Source organism: Rhinoderma darwinii, chromosome 1 (genome assembly GCF_050947455.1).
Source record: "Rhinoderma darwinii isolate aRhiDar2 chromosome 1, aRhiDar2.hap1, whole genome shotgun sequence".
Classification (NCBI taxonomy): domain Eukaryota; kingdom Metazoa; phylum Chordata; class Amphibia; order Anura; family Rhinodermatidae; genus Rhinoderma; species Rhinoderma darwinii.
This window is the reverse complement of record NC_134687.1, coordinates 2,930,568-2,951,050: the sequence shown is the minus strand read 5'-3', so window position 1 is coordinate 2,951,050 and position 20,483 is coordinate 2,930,568. Positions and strand designations below refer to the sequence as shown.

Genomic DNA, 20,483 nt, shown 5'->3' with positions numbered 1-20,483 from the left:
CATATACCAGCTGTACATATATAATTATATACAGAAGATACCCAGGTTATACCAGCATGCTCCATATCACTATATACAAGAAGATATATTACTTATACCAGCTGTACATATATAATTATATCCAGAAGATACCCAGGTTATACCAGCATGCTCCATATCACTATATACAAGAAGATGTATAATTTATACCAGCTGTACAAATATATTATATACAGAAGATACCCAGGTTATACCAGCATGCTCCATATCACTATATACAGGAAGATGTATAACTTATACCAGCTGTACATATATAATTATATACAGAAGATACCCAGGTTATACCAGCATGCACCATATTACTATATACAAGAAGATGTATAACTTATACCAGCTGTACATATATAATTATATACAGAGGATACCCAGGTTATACCAGCATGCCCCATATCACTATATACAAGAAGATGTATAACTTATACCATCTGTACATATATAATTATATACAGAAGATACCCAGGTTACACCAGCATGCTCCATATCACTATATACAGGAAGATGTATAACTTATACCAGCTGTACATATATAATTATATACAGGAGATACCCAGGTTATACCAGCATGCTCCATATCACTATATACAAGAAGATGTATAACTTATACCAGTTGTACATATATAATTATATACAGAAGATACACAGGTTATACCAGCATGCTCCATATCACTATATACAAGAAGATGTATAACTTATACCAGCTGTACATATATAATTATATACAGAAGATACCCAGGTTATACCAGCATGCTCCATATCACTATATACAAGAAGATGTATAACTTCTACCAGCTGTACATATATAATTATATACAGAAGATACCCAGGTTATACCAGCATGCTCCATATCACTATATACAAGAAGATGTATAACTTATAACAGCAGTACATATATAATTATATACAGAAGATACCCAGGTAATACCAGCATGCTCCATATCTCTATATACAAGAAGATGTATAACTTATACCAGCTGTACATATATAATTATATACAGAAGATACCCAGGTTATACCAGCATGCTCCATATCACTATATACAAGAAGATGTATAACTTATACCAGCTGTACATATATAATTATATACAGGAGATACCCAGGTTATACCAGAATGCTCCATATCACTATATACAAGAAGATGTATAACTTATACCAGATGTACATATATAATTATATACAGAAGATACCCAGGTTATACCAGCATGCTCCAGATCACTATATACAAGAAGATGTATAACTTATACCACCTGTACATATATAATTATATACAGAAGATACCCAGGTTATACCAGCATGCTCCATATCACTATGTACAAGAAGATGTATAACATATACCAGCTGTACATATATAATTATATACAGAAGATACCCAGGTTATACCAGCATGCTCCATATCACTATATACAAGAAGATATATTACTTATACCAGCTGTACATATATAATTATATCCAGAAGATACCCAGGTTATACCAGCATGCTCCATATCACTATATACAAGAAGATGTATAATTTATACCAGCTGTACAAATATATTATATACAGAAGATACCCAGGTTATACCAGCATGCTCCATATCACTATATACAGGAAGATGTATAACTTATACCAGCTGTACATATATAATTATATACAGAAGATACCCAGGTTATACCAGCATGCACCATATTACTATATACAAGAAGATGTATAACTTATACCAGCTGTACATATATAATTATATACAGAGGATACCCAGGTTATACCAGCATGCCCCATATCACTATATACAAGAAGATGTATAACTTATACCATCTGTACATATATAATTATATACAGAAGATACCCAGGTTACACCAGCATGCTCCATATCACTATATACAGGAAGATGTATAACTTATACCAGCTGTACATATATAATTATATACAGGAGATACCCAGGTTATACCAGCATGCTCCATATCACTATATACAAGAAGATGTATAACTTATACCAGTTGTACATATATAATTATATACAGAAGATACACAGGTTATACCAGCATGCTCCATATCACTATATACAAGAAGATGTATAACTTCTACCAGCTGTACATATATAATTATATACAGAAGATACCCAGGTTATACCAGCATGCTCCATATCACTATATACAAGAAGATGTATAACTTATAACAGCAGTACATATATAATTATATACAGAAGATACCCAGGTAATACCAGCATGCTCCATATCTCTATATACAAGAAGATGTATAACTTATACCAGCTGTACATATATAATTATATACAGAAGATACCCAGGTTATACCAGCATGCTCCATATCACTATATACAAGAAGATGTATAACTTATACCAGCTGTACATATATAATTATATACAGAAGATACCCAGGTTATACCAGCATGCTCCATATCACTACATACAAGAAGATGTATAACTTATACCAGCTGTACATATATAATTATATACAGAAGATACCCAGGTTATACCAGCATGCTCCATATCACTATATACAAGAAGATGTATAACTCATACCAGCTGTACATATATAATTATATACAGAAGATACCCAGGTTATACCAGCATGCTCCATATCACTATATACAAGAAGATGTATAACTTATACCAGCTGTACATATATAATTATATACAGAAGATACCCAGGTTATACCAGCATGCTCCATATCACTATATACAAGAAGATGTATAACTTATACCAGCTGTACATATATAATTATATACAGGAGATACCCAGGTTATACCAGCATGCTCCATATCACTATATACAAGAAGATGTATAACTTATACCAGCTGTACATATATAATTATATACAGAATATACCCAGGTTATACCAGCATTCTCCATATCACTATATACAAGATGTATAACTTATACCAGCTGTACATATATAATTATATACAGAATATACCCAGGTTATACCAGCATTCTCCATATCACTATATACAAGATGTATAACTTATACCAGCTGTACATATATAATTATATACAGAAGACACCCAGGTTATACCAGCATGCTCCATATCACTATATACAAGAAGATGTATAACTTATACCAGCTGTACATATATAATTATACACAGAAGATACCCAGGTTATACCAGCATGCTCCATATCACTATATACAAGAAGATGTATAACTTATACCAGCTGTACATATATAATTATATACAGAAGATACCCAGGTTATACCAGCATGCTCCATATCACTGTATACAAGAAGATGTATAACTTATACCAGCTGTACATATATAATTATATACAGGAGATACCCAGGTTATACCAGCATGGTCCATATCACTATATACAGGAAGATGTATAACTTATACCAGCTGTACATATTTAATTATATACAGAAGATACCCAGGTTATACTAGCATGCTCCATATCACTATATACAAGAAGATGTATAACATATACCAGCTGTACATATATAATTATATACAGAAGATGCCCAGGTTATACCAGCATGCTCCATATCACTATATACAAGAAGATGTATAACTTATACCAGCTGTACATATATAATTATATACAGAAGACGCCCAGGTTATACCGGCATGCTCCATATCACTATATACAAGAAGATGTATAACTTATACCAGCTGTACATATATAATTATATACAGGAGATACCCAGGTTATACCAGCATGCTCCATATCACTATATACAAGAAGATATATAACTTATACCAGCTGTACATATATAATTATATACAGAAGATACCCAGGTTATACCAGCATGCTCCATATTACTATATACAGGAAGATGTATAACTTATACCAGCTGTACATATATAATTATGTACAGAAGATACCCAGGTTATACCTCATGCTCTATATCACTATATACAAGAAGATGTATAACTTATACCAGCTGTACATATATAATTATATACAGAAGATACCCAGGTTATACCAGCATGCTCCATATCACTATATACAGGAAGATGTATAACTTATACCAGCTGTACATATATAATTATATACAGAAGATACCCAGGTTATACCAGCATGCTCCATATCATTATATACAAGAAGATGTGTAACTTATACCAGCTGTACATATATAATTATATACAGAAGATACCCAGGTTATACCAGCATGCTCCATATCACTGTATACAAGAAGATGTATAACTTATACCAGCTGTACATATATAATTATATACAGAAGATACCCAGGTTATACCAGCATGCTCCATATCACTATATACAAGAAGATGTATAACTTATAACAGCAGTACATATATAATTATATACAGGAGATACCCAGGTTATACCAGCATGCTCCATATCACTATATACAAGAAGATGTATAACTTATACCAGCTGTACATATATAATTATATACAGGAGATATCCAGGTTATACCAGCATGATCCATATCACTATATACAGGAAGATGTATAACTTATACCAGCTGTACATATATAATTATATACAGAAGATACCCAGGTTATACCAGCATGCTCCATATCACTATATACAAGAAGATGTATAACTTATAACAGCAGTACATATATAATTATATACAGGAGATACCCAGGTTATACCAGCATGCTCCATATCGCTATATACAAGAAGATGTATAACTTATACCAGCTGTACATATATAATAATATACAGAAGATACCCAGGTTATACCAACATGCTCCAGATCACTATATACAAGAAGATGTATAACTTATACCAGCTGTACATATATAATTATATACAGAAGATACCCAGGTTATACCAGCATGCTCCATATCACTATATACAGAAGATGTATAACTTATACCAGCTGTACATATATAATTATATACAGAAGATACCCAGGTTATACCAGCATGCTCCATATCACTATATACAGGAAGATGTATAACTTATACCAGCTGTACATATATAATTATATACAGAATATACCCAGGTTATACCAGCATGCTCCAGATCACTATATACAAGAAGATGTATAACTTATACCAGCTGTACATATATAATTATATACAGAAGATACCCAGGTTATACCAGCATGCTCCATATCACTATATACAAGAAGATGTATAACTTATACCAGCTGTACATATATAATTATATACAGAAGATACCCAGGATATACCAGCATGCTCCATATCACTCTATACAAGAAGATGTATAACTTATACCAGCTGTACATATATAATTACATACAGAAGATACCCAGGATATATCAGCATGCTCCATATCACTATATACAAGATGTATAACTTATACCAGCTGTACATATATAATTATATACAGGAGATGCCCAGGTTATACCAGCATGCTCCATATCACTATATACAAGAAGATGTATAACTTATACCAGCTGTACATATATAATTATATACAGAAGATACCCAGGTTATACCAGCATGCTCCATATCACTATATACAAGAAGATGTATAACTTATACCAGCTGTACATATATAATTATATACAGAAGACACCCAGGTTATACCAGAATGCTCCATATCACTATATACAAGAAGATGTATAACTTATACCAGCTGTACATATATAATAATATACAGAAGATACCCAGGTTATACCAGCATGCTCCATATCACTATATACAGGAAGATGTATAACTTATACCAGCTGTACATATATAATTATACACAGAAGATACCTAGGTTATACCAGCATGCTCCATATCACTATATACAAGAAGATGTATAACTGATACCAGCTGTACATATATAATTATATACAGAAGATACCCAGGTTATACCAGCATGCTCCAGATCACTATATACAAGAAGATGTATAACCTATACCAGCTGTACATATATAATTATATACAGAAGATACCCGGGTTATACCAGCATGCTCCATATCACTATATACAAGAAGATGTATAACTTATACCAGCTGTACATATATAATTATATACAGAATATACCCAGGTTATACCGGCATGCTCCATATCACTAGATACAGGAAGATGTATAACTTATACCAGCTGTACATATATAATTATATACAGAAGATACCCAGGTTACACCAGCATGCTCCATATCACTATATACAAGAAGATGTATAACTTATACCAGCTGTACATATATAATTATATATAGAATATACCCAGGTTATACCAGCATGCTCCATATCACTATATACAAGAAGATGTGTAACTTATACCAGCTGTACATATATAATTATATACAGAAGATACCCAGGTTATACCAGCATGCTCCATATCACTATATACAAGAAGATGTATAACTTATACCAGCTGTACATATATAATTATATACAGAAGATACCCAGGTTATACCAGCATGCTCCATATCACTATATACAAGAAGATGTATAACTTATACCAGCTGTACATATATAATTATATACAGAAGATACCCAGGTTATACCAGCATGCTCCATATCACTATATACAAGAAGATGTATAACTTATACCAGCTGTACATATATAATTATATACAGAAGATACCCAGGTTATACCAGCATGCGCCATATCACTATATACAAGATGATGTATTACTTATACCAGCTGTACATATATAATTATATACAGAAGATACCCAGGTTATACCAGCATGCGCCATATCACTATATACAAGATGATGTATTACTTATACCAGCTGTACATATATAATTATATACAGAAGATACCCAGGTTATACCAGCATGCGCCATATCACTATATACAAGATGATGTATTACTTATACCAGCTGTACATATATAATTATATACAGAAGATACCCAGGTTATACCAGCATGCGCCATATCACTATATACAAGATGATGTATTACTTATACCAGCTGTACATATATAATTATATACAGAAGATACCCAGGTTATACCAGCATGCTCCATATCACTATATACAAGAAGATGTATAACTTATACCAGCTGTACATATATAATTATATACAGAAGATACCCAGGTTATACCAGCATGCTCCATATCACTATATACAGGAAGATGTATAACTTATACAAGCTGTACATATATAATTATATACAGGAGATACCCAGGTTATACCAGCATGCTCCATATCACTATATACAAGAAGATGTATAACTTATACCAGCTGTACATATATAATTATATACAGAAGATACCCAGGTTATACCATCATGCTCCATATCACTATATACAGGAAGATGTATAACTTATACCAGCTGTACATATATAATTATATACAGAAGATACCCAGGTTATACCAGCATGCTCCATATCACTATATACATGAAGATGTATAACTTATACCAGCTGTACATATATAATTATATACAGAAGATACCCAGGTTATACCAGCATTCTCCATATCACTATATACAAGAATATGTATAACTTATACCAGCTGTACATATATAATTATATACAGGAGATACCCAGGTTATACCAGCATGCTCCATATCACTATATACAAGAAGATGTATAACTTATACCATCTGTACATAGGGCGCCTGGTTGAAGATGTAGTAGGGCGCCTGTTTGAAGATGTAGTAGGGCGCCTGGTTGAGGTTGTAGTAGGGCGCCTGGTTGAAGATGTAGTAGGGCGCCTGGTTGAAGATGTAGTAGGGCGCCTGGTTGAAGATGTAGTAGGGCGCCTGGTTGAAGATGTAGTAGGGCGCCTGGTTGAAGATGTAGTAGGGCGCCTGGTTTAAGATGTAGTAGGGCGTCTGGTTGAAGTCGTTGTAGGGCGCCTGGCTGAAGTCGTAGTAGGGCGCCTGGTTGAGGTTGTAGTAGAGCGCCTGGTTGAGGTTGTAGTAGAGCGCCTGGTTGAAGATGTAGTAGGGCGCCTGGTTGAAGATGTAGTAGGGCGCCTGGTTGAAGATGTAGTAGGGCGCCTGGTTGAAGATGTAGTAGGGCGCCTGGTTGGGGTTGCAGTAGGGCGCCTGGTTGAAGATGTAGTAGGGCGCCTGGTTGAAGATGTAGTAGGGCGCCTGGTTGAAGATGTAGTAGGGCGTCTGGTTGAAGTAGTTGTAGGGCGCCTGGTTGAAGTTGTAGTAGGGCGCCTGGTTGAGGTTGTAGTAGAGCGCCTGGTTGAAGATGTAGTAGGGCACCTGGTTGAAGATGTAGTAGGGCGCCTTGTTGAAGATGTAGTAGGGCGCCTGGTTGAAGATGTAGTAGGGCGCCTGGTTGAAGATGTAGTAGGGCGCCTGGTTGAAGTCGTTGTAGGACCCCTGGTTGAAGTCGTAGTGGGCCGCCTGGTTGAAGTCGTAGTAGGACGCCTGGTTGAAGTTGTAGTAGGGCCCCTGGTTGAGGTTGTAGTAGAGCGCCTGGTTGAAGATGTAGTGGGGCGCCTGGTTGAAGATGTAGTAGGGCGCCTGTTTGAAGATGTAGTAGGGCGCCTGGTTGAAGATGTAGTAGGGCGCCTGGTTGAAGTTGTAGTAGGGCGCCTGGTTGAAGTTGTAGTAGGGCGCCTGGTTGAAGATGTAGTAGGGCGTCTGGTTGAAGTTGTAGTAGGGCGCCTGGTTGAAGTTGTAGTAGGGCGCCTGGTTGCAGTTGTAGTAGGGCGCCTGGTTGAAGTTGTAGTAGGGCGTCTGGTTGAAGTTGTAGTAGGGCGCCTGGTTGAAGTTGTAGTAGGGCGCCTGGTTGAGGTTGTAGTAGGGCGCCTGGTTGAAGATGTAGTAGGGCGCCTGGTTGAAGATGTAGTAGGGCGCCTGGTTGAAGATGTAGTAGGGCGCCTGGTTGAAGTTGTAGTAGGGCGCCTGGTTGAAGATGTAATAGTGTGCATGGTTGAAGATGTAGTAGGGCGCCTGGTTGAAGATGTAGTAGGGCGTCTGGTTGAAGTCGTTGTAGGGCGCCTGGTTGAAGTTGTAGTAGGGCGCCTGGTTGAGGTTGTAGTAGAGCGCCTGGTTGAAGATGTAGTAGGGCACCTGGTTGAAGATGTAGTAGGGCGCCTTGTTGAAGATGTAGTAGGGCGCCTGGTTGAAGATGTAGTAGGGCGCCTGGTTGAAGATGTAGTAGGGCGCCTGGTTGAAGTCGTTGTAGGACCCCTGGTTGAAGTCGTAGTGGGGCGCCTGGTTGAAGTTGTAGTAGGACGCCTGGTTGAAGTTGTAGTAGGGCGCCTGGTTGAGGTTGTAGTAGAGCGCCTGGTTGAAGATGTAGTGGGGCGCCTGGTTGAAGATGTAGTAGGGCGCCTGGTTGAAGATGTAGTAGGGCGCCTGGTTGAAGTTGTAGTAGGGCGCCTGGTTGAAGATGTAGTAGGGCGTCTGGTTGACGTTGTAGTAGGGCGCCTGGTTGAAGTTGTAGTAGGGCGCCTGGTTGCAGTTGTAGTAGGGCGCCTGGTTGAAGTTGTAGTAGGGCGTCTGGTTGAAGTTGTAGTAGGGCGCCTGGTTGAGGTTGTAGTAGGGCGCCTGGTTGAAGATGTAGTAGGGCGCCTGGTTGAAGTTGTAGTAGGGCGCCTGGTTGAAGATGTAGTAGGGCGCCTGGTTGAAGATGTAGTAGGGCGCCTGGTTGAAGTTGTAGTAGGGCGCCTGGTTGAAGTTGTAGTAGGGCGCCTGGTTGAGGTTGTAGTAGAGCGCCTGGTTGAAGTTGTAGTAGGGCGCCTGGTTGAAGATGTAATAGGGCGCCTGGTTGAAGATGTAATAGGGCGCATGGTTGAAGATGTAGTAGGGCGCCTGGTTGAGGTTGTAGTAGGGCGCCTGGTTGAAGATGTAGTAGGGCGCCTGGTTGAAGATGTAGTAGGGCGCCTGGTTGAAGATGTAGTAGGGCGCCTGGTTGAAGATGTAGTAGGGCGCCTGGTTGAAGTTGTAGTAGGACGCCTGGTTGAGGTTGTAGTAGGGCGCCTGGTTGAGGTTGTAGTAGGGAGCCTGGTTGAAGTTGTAGTAGGGCGCCTGGTTGAAGATGTAGTAGGGCGCCTGGTTGAAGTTGTAGTAGGGCGCCTGGTTGAAGATGTAGTAGGGCGCCTGGTTGAAGATGTAGTAGGGCGCCTGGTTGAAGTTGTAGTAGGACGCCTGGTTGAAGATGTAGTAGGGCGCCTGGTTGAAGTTGTAGTAGGGCGCCTGGTTGAAGATGTAGTAGGGCGCCTGGTTGAAGATGTAGTAGGGCGCCTGGTTGACGATGTAGTAGGGCGCCTGGGTGAAGATGTAGTAGGGCGCCTGGTTGAAGTTGTAGTAGGACGCCTGGTTGAGGTTGTAGTAGGGCGCCTGGTTGAGGTTGTAGTAGGGCGCCTGGTTGAAGTTGTAGTAGGGCGCCTGGTTGAAGATGTAGTAGGGCGCCTGGTTGAAGATGTAGTAGGGCGCCTGGTTGAAGTTGTAGTAGGACGCCTGGTTGAGGTTGTAGTAGGGCGCCTGGTTGAGGTTGTAGTAGGGCGCCTTGTTGAAGTTGTAGTAGGGGGCCTGGTTGAAGATGTAGTAGGGCGCCTGGTTGAAGTTGTAGTAGGGCGCCTGGTTGAAGATGTAGTAGGGCGCCTGGTTGAAGATGTAGTAGGGCGCCTGGTTGACGATGTAGTAGGGCGCCTGGGTGAAGATGTAGTAGGGCGCCTGGTTGAAGTTGTAGTAGGACGCCTGGTTGAGGTTGTAGTAGGGCGCCTGGTTGAGGTTGTAGTAGGGCGCCTGGTTGAAGTTGTAGTAGGGCGCCTGGTTGAAGATGTAGTAGGGCGCCTGGTTGAAGATGTAGTAGGGCGCCTGGTTGAAGTTGTAGTAGGACGCCTGGTTGAGGTTGTAGTAGGGCGCCTGGTTGAGGTTGTAGTAGGGCGCCTTGTTGAAGTTGTAGTAGGGCGCCTGGTTGAAGATGTAGTAGGGCGCCTGGTTGAAGTTGTAGTAGGGCGCCTGGTTGAAGATGTAGTAGGGCGCCTGGTTGAAGATGTAGTAGGGCGCCTGGTTGACGATGTAGTAGGGCGCCTGGGTGAAGATGTAGTAGGGCGCCTGGTTGAAGTTGTAGTAGGACGCCTGGTTGAGGTTGTAGTAGGGCGCCTGGTTGAGGTTGTAGTAGGGCGCCTGGTTGAAGTTGTAGTAGGGTGCCTGGTTGAAGATGTAGTAGGGCGCCTGGTTGAAGATGTAGTAGGGCGCCTGGTTGAAGTTGTAGTAGGACGCCTGGTTGAGGTTGTAGTAGGGCGCCTGGTTGAGGTTGTAGTAGAGCGCCTGGTTGAGGTTGTAGTAGGGCGCCTGGTTGAAGTTGTAGTAGGGCGCCTGGTTGAAGATGTAGTAGGGCGCCTGGTTGAAGATGTAGTAGGGCGCCTGGTTGAAGTTGTGGTAGGGCGACTGGATGAGTTTTGCAGTGGTGACAGTAGTTTTTTGAGGGTTGATCTATCTTGATGAAACCACCTGCTATCAGAGGACGGTGGGCACTTGTTGTTGTGACCCCCCCTTCCCCCCCCCCCCAGGTGTGGAGACCCGTGCACAGGACCTGACAAGTGTGAGCTACAACTCCAGGCCGTGGACCCAGAACCTCGAGCTCAGATTGTGCTGCAGAAACATGGATGGAACGGATTCTCAGTCACAGAAATTATTCTAAGGCTATGTTCACACGAGGCAGAGTTTTTCCGCTGCAAATGTTGGTGCAGATTTGGGGCAATTACGCAATGAATCTGCAGCAACGTTTGTATATTTGACAGGTAATTCAGACGTTGCAGAAAACACAGCGGACGCCACAGATTTCAGTTTTTGAATTGCAAAGGCTGAAATCCGCAGTGAAATTCCGCTTCCTCTCCGCAACGTCATGAGCTGCTGCGGGGGGGGATTCCCGCACAGTTATTTCCCGCAACATCTGAACGAACTTTCCTAAGAGTGTATAGAAACAAATGTAAAAAAGGCCGCTGGAGAATTCCACTGCCGCGTGACTGCACCCTGTCTGCTGGTGGTGGTAGTGCTGCTGCTCCTGGTGGTGCTTGCTTTGTGTCCAGCAGCAGGGAGAGAAGCGGCGATGCAGCAGGGAGAGAAGCGGCGATGCAGCAGGGAGAGAAGCGGCGATGCAGTAGGGAGTGGTGGGATTGTCTGTCATCTTCTGTGTTGGGCGTCCTGAGCCCCCCTCCCCGCAGGGGTCTCGTGCCTATTATCTATGTTAACCCTGCGGGCTGAGGGGCATTTTAGTCGCTGCTCCAGGTGTCACATGCGGTCGGTTCTTGGCCAGAGATGTCGTCCGATATTTGTATCTCCCCATTCACGACATAATAATAAGGATGACACAATATAGGAATTTCCACCATAGTGGGGGGGGGGGCAGAATAGTCAGGGACATGTGTGTCTCCCCGGGGGGGCTTCATGTAATGATCCCCCCGCCCCCCCCCCCCCCCCTCCATATACAAGACGTTATATCCTGCGGAGAACATCTGCTGCTATAACAGGGAGAAAGTATCATGTGTGGATACAGCGCCATCTAGTGGCTTCTATAAGAAAAGCAGGAGGTCTAATGTATTCACTATAGAGGGGGGACGGGGCAAAAATGTCTACACCAAAGTGTATCACACATGAGAGGATTAGATACACAGCTCAGCAGACAGTATCACACATGAGAGGATTAGATACACAGCTCAGCAGACAGTATCACACATGATAGGATTAGATACACAGCTCAGCAGACAGTATCACACATGATAGGATTAGATACACAGCTCAGCAGACAGTATCACACATGATAGGATTAGATACACGGCTCAGCAGACAGTATCACACATGATAGGATTAGATACACAGCCCAGCACAGTATCACACATGATAGGATTAGATACACAGCTCAGCAGACAGTATCACACATGATAGGATTAGATACACGGCTCAGCAGACAGTATCACACATGATAGGATTATATACACAGCTCAGCAGACAGTATCACACATGATAGGATTAGATACACGGCTCAGCAGACAGTATCACACATGATAGGATTAGATACATAGCTCAGCAGACAGTATCACACATGATAGGATTAGATACACGGCTCAGCAGACAGTATCACACATGATAGGATTAGATACACAGCTCAGCAGACAGTATCACACATGATAGGATTAGATACACGGCTCAGCAGACAGTATCACACATGATAGGATTAGATACACAGCTCAGCAGGCAGTATCACACATGATAGGATTAGATACATAGCTCAGCAGACAGTATCACACATGATAGGATTAGATACAGTGGCTCAGCAGACAGTATCACACATGATAGGATTAGATACACCGCTCAGCAGACAGTATCACACATGATAGGATTACATACACAGCTCAGCAGACAGTATCACACATGATAGGATTACATACACAGCTCAGCAGACAGTATCACACGTGATAGGATAAGATACACAGCTCAGCAGACAGTATCACACATGATAGGATTAGATACATGGCTCAGCAGACAGTATCACACATGATAGGATTACATACACAGCTCAGCAGACAGTATCACACATGATAGGATTAGATACACAGCTCAGCAGACAGTATCACACATGATAGGATTAGATACACAGCTCAGCAGACAGTATCACACATGATAGGATTAGATACACAGCTCAGCAGACAGTATCACACATGATAGGATCAGATACACAGCTCAGCAGACAGTATCACACATGAGAGGATTAGATACACAGCTCAGCAGACAGTATCACACATGATAGGATTAGATACAGGGCTCAGCACACAGTATCACACATGATAGGATTAGATACACAGCTCAGCAGAGAGTATCACACATGATAGGATTAGATACACAGCTCAGCAGACAGTATCACACATGATAGGATTAGATACACAGCTCAGCAGAGAGTATCACACATGATAGGATTAGATACACAGCTCAGTAGACAGTATCACACATGAGAGGATTAGATACACAGCTCAGCAGTCAGTATCACACATGATAGGATTAGATACAGTGGCTCAGCAGACAGTATCACACATGATAGGATAGATACACAGCTCAGCAGACAGTATCACACATGATAGGATTAGATACACAGCTCAGTAGACAGTATCACACATGATAGGATTAGATACACAGCTCAGCAGGCAGTATCACACATGATAGGATTAGATACACCGCTCAGCAGATAGTATCACACATGAGAGGATTAGATACACGGCTCAGCAGGCAGTATCACACATGATAGGATTAGATACACGGCTCAGCAGACAGTATCACACATGATAGGATTAGATAGTGGCTCAGCAGACAGTATCACACATGATAGGATTAGATACACAGCTCAGCAGGCAGTATCACACATGATAGGATTAGATACACAGCTCAGCAGACAGTATCACACATGATAGGATTAGATACAGTGAGTTAGATAGTATCGCAAATGATAGGATACCTCCCAACCGTCCCGGATTCAGCGGCACAGTCCCAGATTCCGGGCGGTCGGGGTATGTCCCGCTGTCAGCTGTATCTGCCTCCTCAGGACGCAGACACAGTTGAACCCAATGCTGAAACAGGGAACCATCAGCTCCCTGCTTCAGAATTAGCTCAGAGCGGGAGGACTACCCGGGCTCAGTGCTACTTCGGTTTTGGATATCTGCGGTCACGGTTCTTTGCTGTTTTGAGTCTCTGCGGTATCAGATATTTGCGGTTTCGGATATATGCGGTTGCGGTTATCTGCTTTTTCGGGTCTCTGCGGTTTCGGTTAATTGCGGTCTCGGGTCTCTGCGGAATCAGGTCTCTGCTGTAAGGCTATGTTCACACGGGGTATTTTGCCGAGTTTTTTGACGCGGAAACCGCGTCACAAAACTCGGCAGAAACGGCCCGAGAACGCCTCCCATTGATTTCAATGGGAGGCGTCGGCGTCTTTTTCCCGCGAGCAGTAAAACTGCCTCGCGGGAAAAAGAAGCGACATGCCCTATCTTCGGGCGCTTCCGCCTCCGACCTCCCATTGACTTCAATGGGAGGCAGGAGAAAGCGTATATCTCGCTGTTTTATGCCCGCGGCGCTCAATGGCCGCGGGCGAAAAACGGCGCGATAATTGCTGTTCACACGGAGTATTTTGGGGGAGGAATATCTGCCTCAAAATTCCGTTTGGAACTTTGAGGCAGATATTCCTCCCCCAAAATACTCCGTGTGAACATAGCCTTAGGAGTTTCTGCGTTGCGGTTCTCTGTGGTTTCGGGTTGTACTGGAATTGTTTTGTCTCCATCTAGTGGTCGCATGTAGTAATGACACAATGTTATTCTCGTCGTGCTCTCTTCGCGTCGCTTCTTCCTCTATATCGGGGAGTAACGTTGCTTAGTGTCCTGTAGAGGGCGCCGCTGTGATTCCGTTTCCTGTCGGCACGGTTGGTCTCCAGTAAGATGGCGGCGCCCAGAAAACCATGACGTGATCCGGGTGTCCTTGCAGTTTGTGACGGGTGATGTCCTCACGAATGCCCCAAGCGGCTCTCAGCCTCAGACAGGTGACCCAGAGAGGAGAGAGAGGGGCAGTGTGATGTGTATAGAGAGAGGGGGCGGTGTGATGTGTGTATAGAGAGGGGGCGGTGTGATGTGTATATATAGTGGGGGCGGTGTGATGTGTATATAGAGAGGGGGCGGTGTGATGTGTGTATAGAGAGGGGGCGGTGTGATGTGTATATATAGTGGGGGCGGTGTGATGTGTATAGAGAGGGGGCGGTGTGATGTGTATAGAGAGGGGGCGGTGTGATGTGTATAGAGAGGGGGCGGTGTGATGTGTGTATAGAGAGGGGGCGGTGTGATGTGTGTATAGAGAGGGGGCGGTGTGATGTGTATATAGAGAGGGGGCGGTGTGATGTGTATAGAGAGGGGGCGGTGTGATGTGTATATAGAGAGGGGGCGGTGTGATGTGTATAGAGAGGGGGCGGTGTGATGTGTATATAGAGAGGGGGCGGTGTGATGTGTATAGAGAGGGGGCGGTGTGATGTGTATAGAGAGAGAGGGGGCGGTGTGATGTGTATATAGAGAGAGGGGGCGGTGTGATGTGTATAGAGAGAGGGGGCGGTGTGATGTGTATAGAGAGGGGGCGGTGTGATGTGTGTATAGAGAGGGGGCGGTGTGATGTGTATATAGAGAGGGGGCGGTGTGATGTGTATAGAGAGGGGGCGGTGTGATGTGTATAGAGAGAGGGGGCGGTGTGATGTGTATAGAGAGGGGGCGGTGTGATGTGTATAGAGAGAGGGGGCGGTGTGATGTGTATAGAGAGAGGGGGCGGTGTGATGTGTATATAGAGAGAGGGGGCGGTGTGATGTGTATATAGAGAGAGGGGGCGGTGTGATGTGTATAGACGGGGGGCGGTGTGATGTGTATAGAGAGAGGGGGCGGTGTGATGTGTATAGAGAGGGGGCGGTGTGATGTGTATATAGAGGGGGCGGTGTGATGTGTATAGAGAGAGGGGGCGGTGTGATGTGTATAGAGAGGGGGCGGTGTGATGTGTATAGAGAGGGGGCGGTGTGATGTGTATATAGTGGGGGCGGTGTGATGTGTATAGAGAGGGGGCGGTGTGATGTGTATAGAGAGGGGGCGGTGTGATGTGTATAGAGAGGGGGCGGTGTGATGTGTATAGAGAGGGGGCGGTGTGATGTGTATAGAGAGGGGGCGGTGTGATGTGTATATAGAGGGGGCGGTGTGATGTGTATAGAGAGAGGGGGCGGTGTGATGTGTATAGAGAGGGGGCGGTGTGATGTGTATAGAGAGGGGGCGGTGTGATATGTATGGAGAGAGGGGGCGGTGTGATGTGTATAGAGAGGGGGCGGTGTGATGTGTATAGAGAGGGGGCGGTGTGATGTGTATATAGAGAGGGGGCGGTGTGATGTGTATAGAGAGGGGGCGGTGTGATGTGTGTATAGAGAGGGGGCGGTGTGATGTGTATAGAGAGGGGGCGGTGTGATGTGTATAGAGAGGGGGCGGTGTGATGTGTATAGAGAGAGGGGGCGGTGTGATGTGTATATAGAGAGGGGGCGGTGTGATGTGTATATAGAGAGGGGGCCGTGTGATGTGTATAGAGAGGGGGCGGTGTGATGTGTATATAGAGAGGGGGCGGTGTGATGTGTATAGAGAGGGGGCGGTGTGATGTGTATAGAGAGGGGGCGGTGTGATGTGTATAGAGAGGGGGCGGTGTGATGTGTATATAGAGAGGGGGCGGTGTGATGTGTATATAGAGAGGGGGCGGTGTGATGTGTATAGAGAGGGGGCGGTGTGATGTGTATATAGAGAGGGGGCGGTGTGATGTGTATAGAGAGGGGGCGGTGTGATGTGTATAGAGAGGGGGCGGTGTGATGTGTATAGAGAGGGGGCGGTGTGATGTGTATAGAGAGGGGGCGGTGTGATGTGTATAGAGAGGGGGCGGTGTGATGTGTATAGAGAGGGGGCGGTGTGATGTGTATATAGAGAGGGGGCGGTGTGATGTGTATATAGAGAGGGGGCCGTGTGATGTGTATAGAGAGGGGGCGGTGTGATGTGTATATAGAGAGGGGGCGGTGTGATGTGTATAGAGAGGGGGCGGTGTGATGTGTATAGAGAGGGGGCGGTGTGATGTGTATAGAGAGGGGGCGGTGTGATGTGTATAGAGAGGGGGCGGTGTGATGTGTATAGAGAGGGGGCGGTGTGATGTGTATAGAGAGGGGGCGGTGTGATGTGTATAGAGAGGGGACGGTGTGATGTGTATAGAGAGGGGGCGGTGTGATGTGTATATAGAGAGGGGGCGGTGTGATGTGTATAGAGAGGGGGCGGTGTGATGTGTATAGAGAGGGGGCGGTGTGATGTGTATAGAGAGGGGGCGGTGTGATGTGTATATAGAGAGGGGGCGGTGTGATGTGTATAGAGAGGGGGCGGTGTGATGTGTATAGAGAGGGGGCGGTGTGATGTGTATATAGAGGGGGCGGTGTGATGTGTATAGAGAGGGGGCGGTGTGATGTGTATAGAGAGGGGGCGGTGTGATGTGTATAGAGAGGGGGCGGTGTGATGTGTATAGAGAGGGGGCGGTGTGATGTGTATAGAGTGGGGGCGGTGTGATGTGTATAGAGAGGGGGCGGTGTGATGTGTATAGAGAGGGGGCGGTGTGATGTGTATAGAGAGGGGGCGGTGTGATGTGTATAGAGAGGGGACGGTGTGATGTGTATAGAGAGGGGGCGGTGTGATGTGTATATAGAGAGGGGGCGGTGTGATGTGTATAGAGAGGGGGCGGTGTGATGTGTATAGAGAGGGGGCGGTGTGATGTGTATAGAGAGGGGGCGGTGTGATGTGTATATAGAGAGGGGGCGGTGTGATGTGTATAGAGAGGGGGCGGTGTGATGTGTATAGAGAGGGGGCGGTGTGATGTGTATATAGAGGGGGCGGTGTGATGTGTATAGAGAGGGGGCGGTGTGATGTGTATAGAGAGGGGGCGGTGTGATGTGTATAGAGAGGGGGCGGTGTGATGTGTATAGAGAGGGGGCGGTGTGATGTGTATAGAGAGAGGGGGCGGTGTGATGTGTATAGAGAGAGGGGGCGGTGTGATGTGTATAGAGAGAGGGGGCCGTGTGATGTGTATAGAGAGGGGGCCGTGTGATAGATGGATGGATGGAGTTTGTCCAGCATACAGGGACATTGTCCCTCTAGTCCCTTCTCTGTTGTGAAGCTGTTGTGTGCCATTAACCCTTTGTGCCTCCAGTTCCTGGTCAGACGGCAGGTGCTCGGTCTCTACAGGAGAATCCTTCGTGCCGTGCGCCAAATCCCCGACCGTGCCGACCGCGGCTACATGAAGGACTGGGCAACGGGGGAGTTCAAGCGGAACAAGGCGACCGCTGATGAGGTGAGGGAGGTGACCGCGGACTGAGGGCTTCATACTGGTGTAACACGGTGCAATGACTTCTTGTCTCCTCCTCAGATCACCGTACGGATGATGATATCTCAAGGAGAGCGGCAGGTGCAGGAGCTGGAGCGAGCTCTACAGTTGGCCAAGTCCTGAGGGACTGTGCCAAGTGCCGATCCTCCGTCATACAGGGGACATCCTGGAGCCTTCGTGATACAGGGGACATCCCGGAGAGCAGAACCTTCTCTTCTGCTGCTTTCTTCACCCGGCAGTGACCCCCCCCCCCCCCCCCCCCCACATGTGCGGACTCCCTGCCATGACCGCCTGTCCTGTTTTATAATGTGCCGCTCCTCCTCTAGGGTGTCCGCTGCCGGTCTGTATGAGCACGTCCTGCACGTTCTTCTTCCGTGCTGCCTCTTTCGGTGTCCGCTGTGATTTATATTCTACATTTTTATTTTTACAGTTCTGAAAAATTCTCTTTAAAACTTACCGTAAATATTTTTATCTACGTTTCCTAATGAGTCTTTTGCTTTCGTTCTATTCTACTTATAAGTTACATCTTCTACTCCAGTCACATCTAGAGCTGCAGTCACAGTTGCTTTAAATCAATCATGATTGCGCTGACAGACCTGGCACTATACGGCCGATCCGGAACTGCACGTTTCCCCTATAAAGGCCTAATAGGACATAAGGACGGGGGAGGGGAGCCGTGTATCTATGATGTAACCCTCTTTTAAATAATATCCACAGCAGCACTACTGCACGGCTCCAGTAGGGGGTGGTATATTGCATACAGTAACACCAGGCAGTGTCTGGCTTTTTCTCTAGTGCACCCCCAGTCGGCAGGGTCCGGCGCAGTCGGGGGAACGCCGCAGGGTACGGCGCAGTCGGGGGAACGCCGCAGGGTCCGGCGCAGTCGGGGGAACGCCGCAGTCGGAAAGTTCACAAGAGCACAGAGGCCTCCATGATTCTTAGGCCCCAGGCACACGAACATGCTTTTGCGGCTGCAATTCTCCCAAAAATCCACGGGAGAACTGCTGCCCCATTCGTTCCTATGGGGCCATGCACACGATCGTGGTTTTCACAGTCCGTGCATGGCCCCGGAGCCTGGACCTCCGAAACAACGGGCAAGTCTTATTACGGCCGTGTTTTGCGGTCCGGGCTCATTGAAAATGATGCACACGATTTGCGGGCGGCTCGTGGCTGACAGTCCGCTGCTGGCCAACCTGAAAATGACGGCTGTGCACATGGCTACGGTCGTGTGCATGAGGCCTTAACTGGAAGGAGTTTGGAACAACCAGGACTCTACTTAGAGCTGCCCCACTAAACTAAGTAATGGGGGGAGAAGCCTTGGTAAGAGGGGACCAAGAACCCAATGGTCACTCTGGCTGAGCCCCAGAGATCCTGTGTGCAGATGGGGGAAACTTCCAGGAGGTCGACCATCGCTGCAGCGCTCCACCAGTCTGGGCTTTATGGCAGAGAGGCCAGAGAGAAGCCGCTGCTCAGTAACAGAGACATGAAAGCCGCCCGGAGGTTACAAAAAAATCACCTAAAGGACCTCAGACGGCGAGAAACACGATTCTGTGTTCCGAAGAAACCAAGATTGAACATTTTGGCCTCAACTCTAAGTGTCATGTCTGGAGGGAACCAGTCACTGCCCATCACCTGCCCAATACCAGCCCTACAGTGAAGCATGGTGGGGGCAGCATGATGTGGGGGGGGGGGTGGTCAGCGACACGGAGACTGGTCAGGGTTGAGGGAAAGATGAATGGAGCAAAGTACAGAGATA

At 45.1% G+C, this 20,483-nt stretch overlaps 1 protein-coding gene across 1 annotated transcript; it reads left to right on the top strand.

Annotated features, from left to right (window-relative positions):
* Positions 1–15,185: 15,185 nt before the first annotated feature.
* LYRM2 (LYR motif containing 2) lies at positions 15,186–19,198 on the top strand. The gene is made up of 3 exons (XM_075848578.1): positions 15,186–15,347; positions 18,554–18,694; positions 18,770–19,198. The coding sequence occupies exons 1-3, from the start codon at positions 15,306–15,308 to the stop codon at positions 18,848–18,850; spliced, it is 264 nt and encodes an 87-aa protein (XP_075704693.1). The 5' UTR covers positions 15,186–15,305; the 3' UTR covers positions 18,851–19,198.
* Positions 19,199–20,483: the final 1,285 nt, after the last annotated feature.